At 36.5% G+C, this 19,454-nt stretch overlaps 1 protein-coding gene across 6 annotated transcripts in view; it reads left to right on the forward strand.

The window, feature by feature from the left end:
• The window catches only part of MAP2 (microtubule associated protein 2), a 277,893-nt gene that overhangs the window by 222,135 nt on the left and 36,304 nt on the right, over positions 1–19,454 (forward strand). For 3 of the 6 annotated variants that reach the window (XM_061186965.1, XM_061186974.1, XM_061186981.1), the window contains exons 5-6: positions 6,448–6,561; positions 9,239–9,316. In XM_061186965.1, the coding sequence (XP_061042948.1) occupies positions 6,448–6,561; positions 9,239–9,316 (192 nt within the window). Of the gene's footprint in view, positions 1–6,447; positions 6,562–9,238; positions 9,317–19,176; positions 19,423–19,454 lie in introns of all 6 variants that reach the window. The other 3 variants (XM_061186990.1, XM_061186996.1, XM_061186957.1) reach the window with 2 other exon arrangements.

A 19,454-nucleotide genomic window follows, 5' to 3' on the forward strand; every position in this document is an offset into this window, starting at 1 on the left:
TTTCAGATTACAGTAAGATGTGTCATGTTTTCAGCTGTGAAGATCAATGCTAACTTTCAATGAAGTATATTGAATAGTACTTTTTCAATTTATGCATAATCTGTATTCATCTTTAATCTTCTGAACAGCTATGTCCTATTCAAAATTTTATACGTATAATGTTTAGAAGAAAAAATAACAACAAAGAATTAGACTAGAAAGTAGGAAAGGCAATAAGGAGGTAGAACAAGTGAGCAATGAAAAATTAAAATGTCTAATGTCTTAATTACAAAAAGAATGTTTCATGTTGCTAATTGTCCTCAGCAGTAGATAGGGGTTATCATGCCTTTAGGAACACTGTCTAGAAGACAGTCCTAAATTGGGACTTACTGGCTGGAATCTAAAGCAGATGGTAGACCAGAACCTACACAGCCAAAGAAGTGAATATAAAGCCAGAGGATAAATAAAAACATCCCTCTAGCTTTGTCTAGAAAAAAAAAAAAACTGCCCTTAGCCATCAACATAGATGATTGCAGACTAACCATATTATCTGATATTCATCATAATGATAGCCTAGTTGGGCTGGACCCTTAGGGCATATCACTGTTGCTCTTTCTTTAAAGTAGAAATATAAAGGTAGAAGACTCAGAACAATATATGGCTGAGAGAAAATAAAAACATCTTGGTAAAGAACTAGTGGGAGATCTTCTTTTTATTTGAGTTCCTTGATGTGCCAGGCCTGTTATATATTTTTGTAATTGAGTTCCTCACAAAAACCTGTGAGATGGGTACTATTATCATTTCCATTTTTTGATTGAAGAGTTGAAACTCAATGAGTTTGAGTAAAATTCCTAGGATGAAGTAACTAGAAAGTAGCAATGCTGGAGTTTATACCCACATTTCTCTGAATTAAAGTCCATGTGACTTTGTCTAATGCACACTATAAAAGACAGTAGGGCTTCCCTGGTGGTGCAGTGGTTAAGAATCCGCCTGCCAATGCAGTGGACATGGGTTCGAGCCCTGGTCTGGGAAGATCCCACATGCCGCGGAGCAACTAAGCCCGTGCACCACAACTACTGAGCCTGTGCTCTAGAGCCTGTGAGCCACAAATGCTGAGGCCTGCGCACCTAGAGCCCGTGCTCCGCAACAAGAGAAGCCACCGCAATGAGAAGCTCGCGCACCGCAACAAAGAGTAGCCCCCGCTCGCCGCAACTAGAGAAAGCCGGCGCACAGCAACGAAGACCCAACACAGACAAAAATAAATAAATAAATAAAATAAATTTATAATAAATAAATAAATAAATAAAAATAAAAGACAGTAATCCCCTAGATAGAAAGATACGATAGATGGGTGGATGGATGGATGGAGGCGTTTAATAAATACTTGTAGAATGAATAAAGAAATTATATACATAATTATAAAATTAAGTACATATAATTATATATATATATACATATATAATCACACACATACATTGTAACTCTTATGTTATCATTTTTATAGGTCTGATTCTGTGACTGCCTTCCTTTATCTTTTGTATATGTTTGACACGTTTACCATTAATCTTCCCTGAACTTTACCTGAACCCTGAGTGAATTTGCTCCTGTTCCAGGAGCCAGGCTATAAGGGTGAGCCTCACTCAGGAGATCTGCTGATTAGGCCTCCATTGTGAAAAGGCCATCCTCCGTGGGGGAAGCTACCATCTCTGCACTGATGACAGCCCTTTCTTAGAGGAAGATTTTTGAATTGACTGGACCAATTGAAACCCCCAGAGCAATCCTGTACTTATGTTTTCCTAAATACACTATGAAATTAATATTAGAAAATACTTATTTTTCTATTTTTAAAGTTTTAACAGTATTATTTTTCCCCCAAACGGAAGATAACATGTCATGAACTTGACTCCCATACAGCCCGTTTGATTATTCTAAAGTAACATTTCTTATAATCTGTTAAATTCTTTTAAAGAAAAAAAAATGATCAGTTATCCCAAGAATGGGCTAAATTATTTTCTTACTAGTTTTGATTAAATACATACAAATATAAAATCAGCTTATTCAACTATGAAGCTGAAACACATTTATAAATTAATGTCCTCTGAAACAACAAAACCAGTAAAATTCAAATGTCCTGCCTCTTCCCATCTAAATAAATAATATTGTTTTGCTAAGACTAAATTATCACTCACAAGATATGTGGTACCAGCTGATACAGTGCATTTTATTTAGGTTGGACATGTCTATACTGACTGGAAATAAGTAATGATTCAATTTTCCCTTTACTTATCTCTGTTTAGAATATTTTGAAAGTCTGTACAGTGCCTAATGATGTCATTTGGCCTACACCTCATGTGAATGCATTCTTTATTAAGTTCACCTCTGTTCTCATTAGCCAACAACATATAAACTAATTCTCCACGGTGTCAAAATTATTCTAAATACAATCTCAAACAAAAAGACTGGAATAATGTAGTATAGCTCAGTTGTAATTTGTTCACATAAACTAGTAGATACTTATTTTTATTGGATTATTTTCCCAATTTAAACAAACTTAATTTATGTTAGCTACTCTCAGATCCTGGAAAATTCTTCAGCAGGTACAGAAGAATTTGGAACCCCCATTTAAGAAGTAGTATTCTAAAATGCATCAAAAACTTAAACAAGAATACAATAAATGATATAAATTGGGGGGGTTAAGTTAGTAAATATAGTAACAAGCACAGATTATTTCTGAATTTGTGTAAGCATCATAAACAAGCCTTTCATGTTAATTTTTCATCCTTTCAAAAACTTGTGTTAAGCATCCAATCTGGGTAAAGTTCAATGAGAGAAGCTTCGAGAATTGCAGCAATGACAGAGAGAAAGTCCTTGACTTGGGAAACTTTACATAGTAGTGGAGATAAGGCTTGTGTACTGACACAATTCCATGCAAGATGTATTTACTAAATGCCATAGAGAGATACTAAATTTTCATACGTGCCAACACGGAGATGCAGGAATGATCCAGAAGACGCATGGGTTCTATATATGTCCCATTTTCTGCAATTCTTGCTCCACCTCTCCATTATATCCAGTTTTCCATAAAACACCTGGATGCTAGAAGTGCTAAAAATCGCTCTTGATTTTTAAAGGTCTGAATTGCATTGAAAATTAATATATGCAAGTGACAATTCGCAAAACATAAAATAATTCTTTTTGCAATATTATTAAGCAGTATAAACAACAAAGAGGTGTCTCAAAGTGGATTTAACTTTCTGTAACCCTTTTTGCAGTGTTCTTTCCCATTGAAAATGTCGCTTTGGGAGACTAGCTTTTCAGGGATTTTTCAGAGAAACCCTCCCCAACAGCCTGGCTTCATGAAAACACGCAGCACTTCCTCCTCTTCTGCCCTCCCCACCAAATAGCGTAGCAGTTAGTATTCCTTACAGTGCTTTGATGATTGTTATTGTCATTTATTTACCTGGAACAACTATGAAAATTTCTGCTCAAACACTAAAATAGAACAAAAATTCTAATAAAATAGTACTGTCTCAGAAATAAAATATTCATCTTCTTGAGTTAAATTATCTATTACAGTATCTAACATGGTCTACAAGATATATAGGTAGATAGATAGGTAGATGATTAGATAGATAAATAGATAATTACTCACAGATAGATAGATAGATAATTACTCAATCATGGTCAATCACTTGTTACATAGTCTCAAAATATAATCAGGAATGGTAATAGTGTACATTAGATAGATGAATAGACAAGCAGGTCTGAGAGTATGTTTCCTTGGTTCATACCTTTAAAGTTCATATATTTCCATTAGCCATTCACACGACTGCTAGAGAATTTTCTGGTTGTTTTTCCATTAGTCCTTCTTCTATTTAAGAGAAAAAACATCATAGTAGGAAACCTGGGTTCTAGTCTGTTTGCCTCCATCAGCTGTCTGAACTTGAGCAAATCTCATCAGTATACCCAGCCTTTGTTTCCTCATCTGCAAAATGAGAGGATTTAGACAAAATCTTCTCTCAGAGCTCTTTTAGCTCTAAAATTGTGTGATGCTATGAATTAAATTGTATAGTTTAAAACATCCTTATAAGGATGAATTGTATCATTACTATTTGATATTGTAATTATTCTGTACATTTTTGCAATAGTAAAGAAAAAAGATCCTTCCTTGTTGAAACTAAATTGAGTGCAAAGTGTATTGTCTAAAAAATTGCTTTATGAAAAATACTTGGTATATAAATGTATGAAATGAATTTGCTGGAACCTTGCTTAGAAATTAAAGCTTTTTCAGAAATAATTTTAAGTAGCCTATCCATACTTGCTCTTTGGATACTTGAAATTTAAATTAGGACTCCAGCTTCTTAAAATTATACTTCAAACATAAAAAAATATTAAATCAGGGCTTTCCTGGTGGCGCAGTGGTTAAGAATCTGCCTGCCAATGCAGGGGACACGGGTTTGTGCCCCGGTCCAGGAAGATCCCACATGCTGCGTAGCAACTAAGCCCGTGTGCCACAACTACTGAGCCTGCGCTCTAGAGCCCGCGAGCCACAACTACTGAGCTCGCGAGCCGCAACTGCTGAAGCCCGCGCACCTAGAGCCCGTGCTCTGCAACAAGAGAAGCCACCGCAATGAGAAGCCCGCACACCGCAACGAAGAGTAGCCCCTGCTCGCCGCAACTAGAGAAAGCCCATGCTCAGCAGCGAAGACTCAACACAGCCAAAAATAAAAATAAACAAAATAAATAATTAAAAAAAAAATTAAATCACACTTAGTTTAGTTTTAGTATTTAAGGCATTTTATAATATACTAATTACTTGAAAATTGGTATTCTAACTATGATATTTATAAGAATGTCTGATTATATGATCTAATCCTATTGTCCTCTGCTTCCTCATCTGAAAGATGGGAGTAATAATAGTAAATAATGCATTAGAATGATGAGAGCAACCACCTTAGCAAAGTGTTTGGCACGTAGTGAGCACTATAATATTTTTAAAATACTGCTTCTCCTGCTATTACTGCTACTGGCTGTAGATAAGGGTGTTTACAGTGCATCCCTTAAGACTATATACATAGGGTACAGTGTCAAGTGGCTATTTAAAAAAGCAGGAAGTTAAACATATAGAGGCAAATGTATTCAATCAGGTAATCCAGCTTTTAAAATTCAGATAAATGTTGTCCAAGTGGATTGCTTTCCCAAAAGCCTGCTTCTCAAGCACTATGGTCTCTGCCATCCTGGGTGGGGTGACGAAGCCTTTCTAGAGGAGGCTGTGTCTAAATGAACCAGCCAGGTAAAAACAGGCAGATCTCCCCCAACCTGCTTGTGAATGTGTAAATTCCAATCAGGAACCATAATTTCAATGAAATATTTATTCTAAAATCTTGATTAAAATTATGAGAACAAATCCCTAGCCATCCCCTTATCCAGGACAACTTGTTTCTATTCAGGCTATACGTGGGTTTATTTCCTAGTATGGTAGATGTTTTTATATAAAGATGATGAAAAGTTAAATTCTGTAGAATTTATTTCTAATTTAGAAAATATTTTTAATCTCAAAAGGCTTCTTTCCTTTTTAGTTGATGATATATGGAACATCATTTCCTGAATTTTTTCTGACTAGGTTATATGAAGTTAGCATTGTTAATGGTTCAGCGGATGCCATTTCAGGCCAAAAACTAGTTATCAGGCATCTCACAGACTGATCATTTTAATGATGAACCTCCCTCCCACCCTGGCTTTTTTTTAATGAAACTATTGCACTGACTAGGTTGAATATATATCATATGGCCTTAAAGATCTTTAAACCATCCACTATCTAGAAAAGTAGTAGCTCTTTAGAAAGAGACCATCTGATATATCATTTCCATGTATTTCACTTAGATTTTATCTTCCCAGATTTTTCTTAATCTCTCGTGTTCAAACTAATCCCAGATAGTGCTGTTTAATCACAAATTCACATTTTGAAGCATCTTTCGATTTTAAATCATGGTATTTCTGCAAATTAGCATAGAAGATTATTTTAATATACTTTTCTATAAAACTAAGAAAACTATAAAACAGTATTTTAAGTTAAATCTAAAATGAATCCTCCTCTTAGAATTTGTTTTACTAGGTATAAAATATTACATTGTTTCTGTTTATATAAACAGTTTTTAAAATTTAAGCTGCCATACAGGTTAATTATTTTTCTTTAGTTCTGTGTTCATTTTGCTTAGCTCCCAGAATGCAACTCCTTTTACTTTCTCTCTTTCTCACTTTTTTTTTTTTTTTTTGGTTTATGTGTGTGTGTGTGTGTGTGTGTGTGTGTGTATTTATCTGCAATTTAATAAATTCTGTTGTACTTCTTTGGGAGAAAGACAGTGAAAATAAAATCCTAATTGACTACATTGTTTGATTATTTTTCCTCATTGCTACCTGTTTTGGATGGCTCATCATTTTATTTTCTTTTGTTACTATTTATTACAGAGGAGGTGTCTGCAAGGATAGTTCAAGTAGTCACGGCGGAAGCTGTAGCAGTTCTGAAAGGTGAACAAGAGAAAGAAGCTCAGCATAAAGATCAGCCTGCAGCTCTGCCTTTAGGTAAATGAGAAAGAGCCTCAGGTCAGGGGCGGTGTCTGCTGCACCCTGAGCACAGGATCAAGTCATTGCGTTCAAAGATAGGCCATATCTCATACTTCATCCCTAACTGTGGCATTCATCAAACATCTCTGTTGGGATGCACTGGGATCTATTTTCACCTTTCTCAACAGACGCATTGTGGTATTTCAGTAGTCTTTAGGACAGTCAACTTATAATTAGACTTCGCCCCTAAATTGCCCTTAATTTTCCTTTTCCAGACCACTGGAGATAGTTATTATAAAAATAAAGCCAGTGCATTTTGATGTCATGGCCCCTACTCATAAGGAAAATGTTCTAATGCTTTAATTAGAGATGATTTTTTCCCTTTATGAGTTTTTGTTAATTATTGTCTATACTACAGTCTCTTTTTGGTCTCCCTGAACAGGCTACACAAAACCTATAGCCAGAGATTGTTAGAATCATCAGTGACATTGTATTTCATGTATGGTACTGGTCTTCACTTGGTTCATTTAAGGAAAATGAGATAACATTTGCCCTCTCACTCCATCACAAGTCAAATGCCCTGCAGGGCCAAACAGGTAATATAATGGTGCTCACCAAGGAAAACACTCTCAGCCAAAGGCTCCCTGTCCCTACTCTGGATAGACAGATAGATAGATGGATAGATAGATAGATAGATAGATAGATGCTAAATGTAGATGTATGTACATGCAGAGATGCATAAAAAAGGAAATTCTCTTACGTTCAACATATATGTTTATTTCACAGGTGCATATAACTAACCCATTGAAAGGTATGGTTTTTAAAGCCTAAAAATAGTACATATCTATTTTTCTGTCTTTCAATCTAATGTATCCTTAATATTTGATTTTCTGGTTAGCACTCCACTGTCTATTAAAAATTAAACAATAAAAATTTCTCCTCTCCCAGAATAATAATTTAAAATAATCTCATTATAATCAATAAAATGTTCTTTGATTATCAAGGATTATTTTCTTCTAAAACAGAGAGGGAAAAACTTATCTAAAACATTAACCTTCTTTCTGTGGTTTACTTGTATTCTTTCAAATAAAACAAAACCCCCCTTATAAAATTTTTTTTAATTTTTAATTTTTTATACAATTTAAAGGTTACTTTCCATTTACAGTTATTACAAAATATGGACTATATTCCCCGAACTGTACAATACATCCTTGAGCCTATCTTACACCCAGTAGTTTATAGCTCCCACACCGTCACCCCTATGTTGCCCCTTCCCCCTCCTCACTGGTAACCACCAGTTTGTTCTCTGTATCTGTGAGTCGCTTCTTTTTTGTTACATTCACTAGTTTGCTATATTTTTTAGATCCCACATGTAAGTGATATACACTATTTGTCTTTCTCTGACTTCTTTCACTTAGCATAATGCCCTCCAAGTCCACCCATGGTGCTACAAATGACAAAATTTCATTCTTTTTTAAAAGAAAAATCTCCCTTTTATAAAAAAGATTGAGGGCTTCCCTGGTGGCGCAGTGGTTAAGAATCCACCTGCCAATGCAGGGGACACGGGTTCCAGCCCTGGTCTGGGAAGATCCCACATGCCGCGGAGCAACTAAGCTGGTGCGCCACAACTACTGAGCCTGTGCTCTAGAGCCCGCGAGCCACAACTACTGAGCCCGCGTGCCACAACTACTAAGCCTGCGTGCCTAGAGCCCATGCTCCACAACAAGAGAAGCCACGGCAATGAGAAGCCCGCGCACCGCAACGAAGAGAAGCCCCTGCTTGCCTCAACTAGAGAAAGCCTGCGCGCAGCAATGAAGACCCAATGCAGACAAAAATAAATAAATAAAATAATTTTTTTTTTTAAATTGAAACTTTAAAATATGCCTTAGAAGCCCTCAGGGCTTATTTAAAATAAATTTTACCACTGGCCTTGACTGATAAATATTTCCTTTTAAAATCCCTTACCTTCGTATGAATGGTCATAAAGAAGGTAAGGGTCTTGAAGAGGAAAATTTGGAGTTAAATGTGAATGAATTCCATCTTTTAGAACCTTTCTGTCTTTGGTCCTTCTTCATGTGTAGTGCCAAGGCTAGAATATTTCTCAGCTCCCATTAGTACATGTTTCTATCTAAGGTTGCCTCAAGCTGTGACAGCTTCATTTTTCTTTTCTAAGAATACATACAGAGGATGGGTTTCAACATTATCATCAGTGGACAAAATGTTGTTTAAAAAATACATCTCCTAAAATAACTGTGATTAGTTTCCAGATCAAAATAAACAATAGAGAGCTCTAACGTTTTTGTAATCAGTCAAGCCAAATCCAAACTAAAATGCTTGCCTGGGTAGGTTTGAATATAGTAAATTAGGACCAGAATGAAATATTTTATTAATTGAACAAGCAGACACAAATTAATGGGATTAATGATAGAATTTTAGCAGCCATCTCTAATCCATTTTTATGGAGAGGACAAAATGATTTTTTTTTTTTAATATTAAATGCTCTTCTTTTTTTTAGGTTTTCAAAAATATGTGAACCAGGTAATAAGGCTAAAAATAAGTCAAATGCAGCTTGCTACTGAGTCTTTCCCTGAATTTAATAAAGAGTCCTTTTTACAGATAGCAGAACTGCCTACACATCTACTGGCGTAATAGGATTAATTGTTGTATCTCATTTTTTCGTTTGTTTGCTCTTCAGCAGCTGAAGAGACAGCTAATCTGCCTCCTTCTCCACCCCCATCACCAGCCTCAGAACAGACTGTCACAGTGGAGGAAGGTAAGGCTTGCTGGACTCTTTGAGGTTTGTCTTCTAATAAGGGTAAATAAACCTCAACCCATAAGCGCTGGACTTCTGTATGGGTTAGTGTGTGACCCAGTTTGGGAGCTGTCTGTTTCAAATAGTCAAGAAGAAACAAAGACTTTAATTAAATGTATAATCATTTCTCTATACAAAATCAAAAGTAGATGAATAGGGTAAAATAAAAAAGGAAAAATCTGCTCGCTAAAGGAAAAGATAACTTTGTGTTTAAATTGCTAATTGGAATAACTACAGAGAACCAGTTTACTTCATGTAGAATGTTTTGACAGAGAAGATACAATTTAATTTTATAAGTGACTGAACCAAAATACATTTATTGATGAAATCAACACATTTTTATGGCAGGGTTGGCAGGAACTGTCTCTGTTGTGCTCGCTATTGTATTGCCAAGGGCTTCCCCAGGGCATGGGCTGTAGCAAACTCTCAATAAATATTAATGAATAAATGAAGAAGTCACTGAATGAATCTGATATTGAGAGTAGTGAACTGGAAACTGAGATCATGGCTTCTTTCCTGCTGAGACCTTTTATTGTCCATGAATCTTTTAATGCATTTACTCAACATGGAATGCCATGTCAGCTTTTCAGTTCTCAGTGATGAAGCAGCCTTTGAGGAATATTCATTTAGAATCTGAGATGAAAGGCACTATTTAAAAGCAAACTATTATTGGTTCTCTGACTTAGATCAGGTAACTTTTGTCTATTGTTTGAGAGTTACAGGAGAAGGCAGAAGAAAGCTTTTAAAATATATTGAAAGCTCACTTGTTTCAATATAATTTAGTTTTTGTATACTAAAATCAGAATGTTGATACTTCTCCATTTTATTCCTTTATTTCTTCACTTATTTTTCCTTTTGTTGTCCCTTTTAGAGCTCATTTTGTTGTGCTAAAAATGGAATAATGTCACAAAAGACTCACTGTCTTTTTATAATCTGTAATTAGGTTTGTTTAAAATACTCTTTGAATTCCTAAATGGAGATTATTCTAAATTACTGAACTATAAACTATCAATAAACATAATTTATTTTTGTCACAGATTTATAAACTTAAACCTTTTTTTAGCAAGGTCTTTTTTTCTTAAATTGAGGCCTCTTTTTCTAATTTTGCTGCCTGATATAATGTTAAACTAAATTAGTCTAAGGAATAAAAGAAAATTTGAGGACTATAAGCAGTGCATATAATCAGTGTCATTATAGCCACTGATTATTAGTTAACTCCCTGAAAATGTGACTTGATCTTTTAATTCATAGATTTGAAAGATCCTTCTTGGCCTTATGTTCTTCTGTTCATTCGGCACATACCTATGAAGCCCAAGGTTCCTTGCACTCTTCAAATTCTAGGTATACAGTAGTGAACAAAACAGACGTGATCCCTGCTTATAAGAAGCATGCAGTCTGGTGGAGAACAGATATCCAATAAATAAGCTTAGCACTAGGAAGGAAAAGAACAGGGAGCTTTAAGATAGAAGAGTTATCTTAGTTTATTGGATGGGGAGAAGACAACTTGGGAGCTGATCTCAGAAGCCTGAGGAGGTGTTGGCCAAGCAAAGAAGGAGGAAAGGGGCATTTTGGGCAGAGGGACCAGGATGTGCAAGGGCTCTCAGGTGGGCAAGCGCATGAAGTGCTCTAGGAACTGAAGGAGTCCCATGACTAACGTGTGAGAAACGGTAGAGGATTGAAGGAGCTTGGGAGTAAGCAGCAGCCGACTTGGTTCAGGGACCTGGATTTTACTCTGGATGCAGTAGAAAGCCTTCCGTGACAGCTGTGCTTCCTTCAGGTCACTGAAAATGTTTCTGAACCCATACTTAAAACCTTGCAAGTGTCAGAGAATCCTCTTAGCCCAGAGAAGGGTATGATGTTGACTCCAAAGTCAGCTAGAGGTCACGTAATTTATTCTTCTTACTCTTTTATGGGAGTTGGAGCCGAAAGGGCAGCAGGGTCCTCCCATCCATCTGAGGTTCACCCAGTCTGTTTCTGGAGGGTGGTACAGTGGATATAATGAAAATATAAATAAAATATAGAATCACTTTCACATTTTGGTAACTTAGGTGTCACTTTCCCAAGTAACTGTTCCTTCACATTTCGGGATTGTTTTCTTCGAGCCGTTTCAGTATATTTAGGGAAAATGTCAACTTACTTCCTACTGAAAGTAATTGGAAGATATTTTATTTTTAACATTTTTCAAACCAAACCTGTATTTTTATTGAATTATTATTATTTTTTCAAACGAAAGCATTAACCTATACGAAGGCCTAATGATTTGCTTTTAAAAGGATAACCATATTTTTGAGTTATATAGAAAAAAAGTATGTATTTTACAAACTCTACCTCATTCATATAAAAGATCAGATATTCTCACCTTAAATATATGAAAGATATGTGATCTAGGCAATCAAACTAGTCCCTCTCTTTTATTTTAAACCGCTCTTAGAGTACGTATAACAACTTATTTGTTTTGTTTTATCAGAAAAAATTAGTGAAAAACCGCAAGACAGGATTCAGCTTTTCAATTATTCAAACCAGTCGGTTTGTAAAGACCAAGCCAAAATTCCATTGATATACTGCTCATAGTACACTGGGTGGAAAGAAAGCACGTGGATTTTTTCATCTAGGAGATTTTTTACCCTCCTCAAAACACTCTCAAAGCAACTTTAATCTAAAGGCACAGTGAATGTCACAATTCAATCCTGTTGTACAAACGTAAAAGAGTTCTTAAATTGAGTAATTCAATGATTTTGAGGATATACTTACTTTTTATTATCAAACATTTTAAAAGCTGTTCTTTCCCAAAGGGGAAGCATGAAAGCTCTCACTAAAAATAATTGAAGATGTTAATTACTGTCATTTATGAATATCCATTTATTAGAACTGATTTAATATTCATAATTCCCAGAATTTGTGCTTATTCTGGGAAACAAAGGGATTTTAATGAAAAAATTAAATAAGTAGCACGCTTAGAAAGGAAACCCAGGTACAGTGAACCAATACTGTACTATTTATGATATTTTCAAATTAATCTCCTTTTTCTTTTTGGCCTAACCATAATAGTTGTCATTTGGACCGAACTGTTAGAATTTGGAAGCCCGTGCACGAACAGTGGAAACATCTGAAAACAGAACCAGGAAACCTTCTGCCCTCTTAGGTTTGCTCCACATCCTAGGGTGATGATTTCCTGTGTCAATGATTTGGCCACATTATAACTGCTGATCTGAAGCAGTTTCCCTGCATAGCATTCTGGGGCAGCAGACACAGTGGGCCAACTGAGGAGTCCTCATCAAAAGCTTGTAGAATGGAAAGGGCTTAGAGATGGTAGGAAACAATATAAGTGGAGCCAGCTGCCCCAGGGCATGGGGCAGAGGCTGTGATACCACGACAGGCAAAATCACTGAGTCCCTGATACCCCAAGAGACTCAGTCTCTCATAAAAGTGACTACTCATTTGTACCAAAGGGGACTGACATACCAAGACTGAATTTTGTGTGGCAAACTTTACCCAATATAAATTTTCAAATGCTTTAAAAAAAAAAAAAAAAAAAAGGTTTGTATGAAAGCCAATTAGGGAAAATGTATTCTTCCACTGAAACCAGGTAAACTTCATTTTTAAAGATTATCATTATGCAAAGAAATGTATGTAAAACTCCAAGGTTCATAAGGCTACCCTGTCCTTTAAAATATCACATTATTAAATGAAACAGACTATTTTGTGGCAGAAGCAGAGACTCCATAAGCAAGTGTACTTATAGTAAAAGGAGACATTCAATCCTGGCCTTAAAGAACAAAACTGTTATGAATTCATTTTTCATAAATCTCTCAAGTCTAGCTTTGATGTATCAAATGAAAGTAAAGAGCAAAGGTACATGACAACTTGTCTGATATACTGAAGACAGAGATGCTAATGTATATGGAATTGAGCATGATACTTGGTGCTTTCTCAAATACCTTCCCATTTAATCCTCCAAGCAACCCACACAGATGATACTCACTTCCGCTCTTGTCCAGGATGTCATGGCTAGTAAGTGGCTTATCCAGAATTTAAATCCAAATCTAACTCCCTACAAACACAGCCTCACTGCAACCCTAAAGTTGTATGTTATCTAGGCTTTTACTTTGGGACAATGAAAGTGAAGTGATCTTCTAATGAGAGTTTATTGGTTACAAGCCACTGGACTGATTTCCTTTTTATCCAAACTACTCCCATGTAAATAATTCATTCATTTATAACGTATTTATTTATAATTATTATGTATTTATAATTCACTCATTTATAATTTTTTATTATGTGTCCCACCTCTATTTGGGTATGAACTGAGACCACCTGCCATACACAGTTCTGTAGCAAATGAGGATCTCTTGTCTTCTAACATTATCATTGGAAGCCCATGCACTGGTACACTGTCTGAACTTAGCCAGCCAGCCATGATCCTCTAAGTGTCACTTGCCTGGCACATCTCTGGGACTTGTAATGTAGATGGACTGCAGGCTCATAGGTCCTAAACAGAGACTTGGAGTGCATACAGCTCACAGTACCCAGACGGGACTGGGCTTTGCCAGACATTCTTTTTGGCATTGCCTGGCTAAGGGCCAGACAAATACTACAGAGAAGCCACTTTTCCACTGAAGCACTTAAAGTTTTTGTTGTTTTTGTTGTTCTCTGATTAGTCAAAGTTTTCAGAATAGCAAGTACTGTTTCTTTGAAATATTATAGATCAGAAGCAAGACTCTGGGGTGTTTTCACATTTTGGCACTTGCAAAAAAGAGCAACAAGCAACAAGAAAGAGGAAGCCAAAATCTTCAAAAGGTTAAAACATCCACGGTGTATTGCCTTTAAACTATCAGCTCTCAGCTTTAAATTCTTTAGTTTTGAACTGTAGTCTGCTCTATTTCCCAGAACATGTTGAAAAGCAGAGAGGCAAATATGTCATTTTCACCAATTGATTGTCCATGCAATCTGTTGAAAGTATTAGAAGTTTTAGGAGGAACTTGTGTCCATAGGGAGTCTACAGCCTCAGGAGTCACTAGAGGAAATATGAATGGCTGGGACTTGTGACAAGCCCAGGACTCAGGATTCAGCCAGCATTGTAGGCCACATCTCAGCCAGTTGTCTGCTCAGCTGAGAAATCATTCTGAGTTGAACTAAGAATATCAAATGTAATTTTAGGTTTCTTCTATCCCATGTTATAATAAGCATCCTGGCTGAGAAAGTTCTGAGCACCCATCCAGAAACAGCTTCCATGGAACAATCAGTGAATAATGTGCTCAAAAGATTAAAAGTATTCTCCTTTCAAAATGTTGTTTTAGCATCCTTATGATTTCACGTTCATTTCCAGTTGTCAGCACTCAGTTTGCTGAAAATAAGTTATTGCCCTAAAAATACAGTGCATTTTCAAATTATTGCTGTAATTTTGTCAACTTAAATTTTGATAGAAATAAAAATTATATAGATAGTACAAAATTTTAAAATTATTTATCTATATAAGTAAATAAACAGTGATTAGCAAATTTAGTAACCTGCCATGTAGGCCTGAGGTGTAGTGTCTGCACTACATCAGCAGCCAAATATTGTTCTTTGTCATCATCCTTAAGGCTCATTGAAATATGCAAGAATCCAAATGCTAAGCAAACTGATTGATCTACACTCGTGTAACTAAGGAAGTATATTTAAATAATGCAGATTTCTAAGCCAAGACACAGGAAAGGAGAGAAATGAGAGCAGTTCCTTTAGCATTTCAATGAGAAATATGCAATGAGGTGTTTGAGATATAAAAACAGTCAGAAGCCAGTAGTGCAAGTGAAACTGCAAAGAATAAAATACTGATGAATATGAAGCCAACTCAATAGAAATTCTCAGCTAACTGTAATCTCTATTAAGCTTTCAGAAGAGAAGCAGAACACAGGAAAACAACTGTATATTGCTAGGTACTTTCTAAAACTTTCTAATATTTTCACAGTCATGCAAATGAGAACCAGGGTTCAAAAAGATGCCTAGGAGTTTGCATCCAAAAAAAAACTGTGCCAACTGTGCTCCCCTAAGCAAGACAGGAAAGAAAGATAATGCATTGTAGATTTTTCTTAACAGGATTGAAATTAAAAATTACTTTCTGGTTGAAGTCATTAACTAAAAATTAAATCAACCAAAATGCTAACCATGTGAGCATACTAGATAATTAAGGTTGTACTTCAACAGGACTGATTTCCCCCACAATTGTGCAGGCATCAGATCCTAACAGCTTTCCTCTTTTTTAACTTATAAATATATTGATAAAAGCATGAGAAAAATTTATGTACTTGAAAGAATTTCTTCTAACAAATGTATTTGTTTGAGAGTGCTTTGTTTATATTCCAGTGTCCTGTTGTTGTTTTAACTTGTTTGAGGGGAATGTAAAGATAATTTCTATTATGCAGTGTGGGTGTCAGAGCATTTGATTCATTTAGATCAATGGCAAGATTACTGAAGGGATAGTTGAAATGCAGTGGCTACTGAAGCATGAGACTTCACTGTCTCCCATCCTCCATCAGCTTGGTCTTGCTCATTCTCCAATCCTGCTCTGCTGCTTCCATGGCCCCATGTCCTCGTGCAGGTGTCTGTCTCGTCTGTCTGATCTTGTGTCTGTCTTGTCCAGTTCTCCCTGCAGTTTCTTCCTGTGTGTCTGTTTGTAGATGAAGGGGCTGAGGATCAAGTGGGTCCTCTACACAGGTTCCCCAGCCACGAACCTGCCACCAGTGGGGAGAGGCGTAGACTCGTAGCCCCCTCCATCTCGGTGTCTGTGCCTGATGATGACCCTTCCAATTCCGATGAGGAGTACTATGAGCATCCTTTGTTCAGTTCACAGTGGACTACCTCTAGTGTGCTCCCCAGTGTCCCAGCGCAGAGTGCTGAGGCCCACTTAGACCAGGAGAAAGGTGAACCCAGCATGGTCCCCTTTTGCTCCTCCTCCCCTGCCTGCAGCTTTGGCCACATGCGTCATACTAAGTGTGCCTTCATGTGTGGAGTGGAAGGGACAGGAGCCTGTTTTTTCCATATGAAAGCAAAGTCCCTATATAGCTCATGTCCATCCAAATGCCTCAACAATTTATGTCTAAGAAGCCTTATTTGAGACATGTGAGTACTTCCTTTTTTTTTTCACGGCTTCTGAGAAGGAAGCAAAAAAAGTTCAAATAAAGTATGACTTCTTTCTGCCCCTTGCAAATAAATCAGTGGGGGAAGAATATATTCTCTTACCCAAACCAAAGAAGATGAACTTTAATATAATTTTATCCTCTTGGATACGTAATATTACTAGGACCAGACTTAAATAGAGTTAGGCTTCTTTTTAGTGCTATGTTAATGTGATAGCTCTTTAAAAGAGAAAGGTCTGTTTAGGGTAGAATAAATGTTATGGAATGAATTTATTTCTCCAAATCACTTAATCATCTACAGAAACTACAGAGGCTTCCCCAGGCGACCTAAATCTTGCTTCAAATAAGTAGAAGTGGGCTAAAATGAGGGAAATGCTCCAAAGCTTTTGTCATTCCAGTCTCATGAAGGTGGAGACCCTATGTATCGTTGGCTCTGGTGAGGATAAAATAAGTGGACAGTGGGCTGCAATTTGTCTCATTCTAACAAGGTAGTTTTATAAGAAAAAAAATAGAGCTCAATTTTTTTTTTTTTTGCTTAGGTGAATAAGTTATTTTCAAATGAGGAAAAATAGCTTGCTTAAATGAAGAGTTTATCTTTGTATGGCACAATATTTAATGTAAGGGCAGATAGTTCCGAGGCAAGAGCACCAGTGGCTCAGACACTCTGATGGAGAAATATAACCCATATTGAGTACAACTAAGTGAACTTAAAACAATTCAGAAAACTATGTGAATTTTTGAATAAAGAACAGGTGTGGAAATAAACATGATTTAGACAAAATGAGAAAATGGAAAGCTAAAAAATTACATGGATTTGGAAAACATGTAAATTAAATTGATAAGATTTCATCCAATAAGGTGTTATATTAAAGCAGCTATATTAAAAGTCTCTTAGCTTTAATCAAAATCTCTAATTCTATGGCATTATAAAAATTGCCTTAATAATGAGTTAGAATCTGAATGCTTAAAATGTTACTGACATAATTAAATTACAACAATGAAAGTTTCTGAGTGGTAAATGTGAGACAATAGAAGTAGTCCTCTTTTTTTCCCCCTTTAAGGATTTTAATATTTCTCAAAAAATTTCTTTCCTTTCCATCTATAGTCTTTCTCACAGGTCCATTTAAACAATGTATGATTGTTTCATAGGAATTTCAGAAGAGTCATTCATTTGCAGAACTAGAAAACAGCTTATATATTTCCCTCTAATTTCTTTTTTTTGTATATATAAATTTATTTATTTATTATTTTTGGCTGCATTGGGTCTCCGTTGCTGCGTGTAGGCTTTTTCTTGTTGTGGCGAGCGGGGGCTACTCTTCTGTGCGGTGCACGGGCTTCTCATTGTGGTGGCTTCTCTTGTTGTGAAGCACGGGCTCTAGGCGTGCAGCCTTCAGTAGTTGTGGCAAACGGGCTCAGTAGTTGTGGCCCACGGGCTCTAGAGAGCCCCTTGGCTTGGTAGTTGTAGCTCGCGGGTTCTAGAGAGCAGGCTCAGTAGTTATGGCGCATGGGCTTAGTTGCTCTGCGGCATGTGGGGTCTTCCCGGACCAGGGCTCGAACCCGTGTCCCCTGCATTGGCAGGCGGATTCGTAACCACTGCGCCACAAGGGAAGTCCCTCCCTCTAATTTCTTAAGCAATAAAATGGGATTTATTTTACTGACATTTGAAGTGTAAATGAGAAACAAATGAACACGATAATTCATGGCCTTCATAAATTTGTTTTTTACGTTTTAATTGTTAACATTTTTCTGTGTGATATACATCTTTGGGGAGGATATTTTGGCAGTTTTGTTGCCACTCAATTATCTTTCCTTGGTGGTTTTGTTTTGAATTGCAGAAATGAGGCTTTATAATATGCACATTTTCTTTCTTCAGTGTCAAAGAGAACTGTACAAGAACTATATTACTGATATTTCAGTGGTTTGAACAATCTGATAACAGTCGTGTCCCAGAGGTAGACTTTTCTAAAAGTAGTGAAATTAACTCTTACCTGGACCTTGTTTTTCAAAATATTTTACTTACTTCTTGAAAATTTTTACATTCTCCAATCATATAATGCAATGAAGGTAAAATTAACTTTGGTCGTCTTTGGCCTTAAAAATACTAAATAAATTATATTTTAAAGAGTTTTGATGGATTTCATGATAAAGCTGATAATAAGGTAGTTGATTGGATATTATTTTGAGACCAGGCTTTTTATTCCCAAAGATTTCTTTAGCGAAGTTTGCATGTTTTAAATTAAGTAATCAGAAATTCGTATGTAGGGGCTTCCTGCATTGGAGAAAACAGCACATGTCTAACAAGTTTAAAGGTTTGTTTCAGCACATCAATGCTTCTATCTTTTCACAACCATCTGTTATCTGGCAGTACCATCTCTTATTTCCAGCCAGCTTTCCACATTGTGTGCAACTTACTGCCGTTTCCACTGAGGGTAATAGAGCAATAAAACCCTTTCAGCTCTCAAGTTTTAAAATAAAGAGCCTTTTCATGAGACTGTAAAAGGCATCATGATTTGCAGATTATGCATAATAATTTTCCAAGCAATACATAATGTCCATTGCATTAGGATATTAATTTGCTCATCCAAATGGTAAAAGAGGTTCTTGTGAGGTCAATATAAGCGAGCTGAAAGTGTTCCTTGAATAATATTTCTGTTGTTTCATGTATGTTTCTGTGGTCATGATGTCAACATCTTTTTCCTCCCTAAGAAGAAGAAACGCTAGCGAGTCCAATGGCTGAGGAAGAGAAACCTGCCACTCTTCCTGGGAAAGAGTGTGAGGCTGCCAAGGCCTCAGACCAGCCCAAGGGCCTCAGTGAGGTCCAAGTGGAGTCTAGTGCGGAGGCCCAAATAGCTCCTGAAGAGAGCGCCCCAGCAGGGACCCCACAGGAGAAAAGTATAAAAGAGGTCGCGGAGGTGTCTCCAGAAGTAAAAACCCCTTCCTCTGCCGGGGAAGGTGTGTCTTTCTTAGGATTTGCATGTGTCTTG

The sequence above is a fragment of the Eubalaena glacialis genome, chromosome 1, assembly GCF_028564815.1.
Source record: "Eubalaena glacialis isolate mEubGla1 chromosome 1, mEubGla1.1.hap2.+ XY, whole genome shotgun sequence".
Lineage (NCBI taxonomy): Eukaryota > Metazoa > Chordata > Mammalia > Artiodactyla > Balaenidae > Eubalaena > Eubalaena glacialis.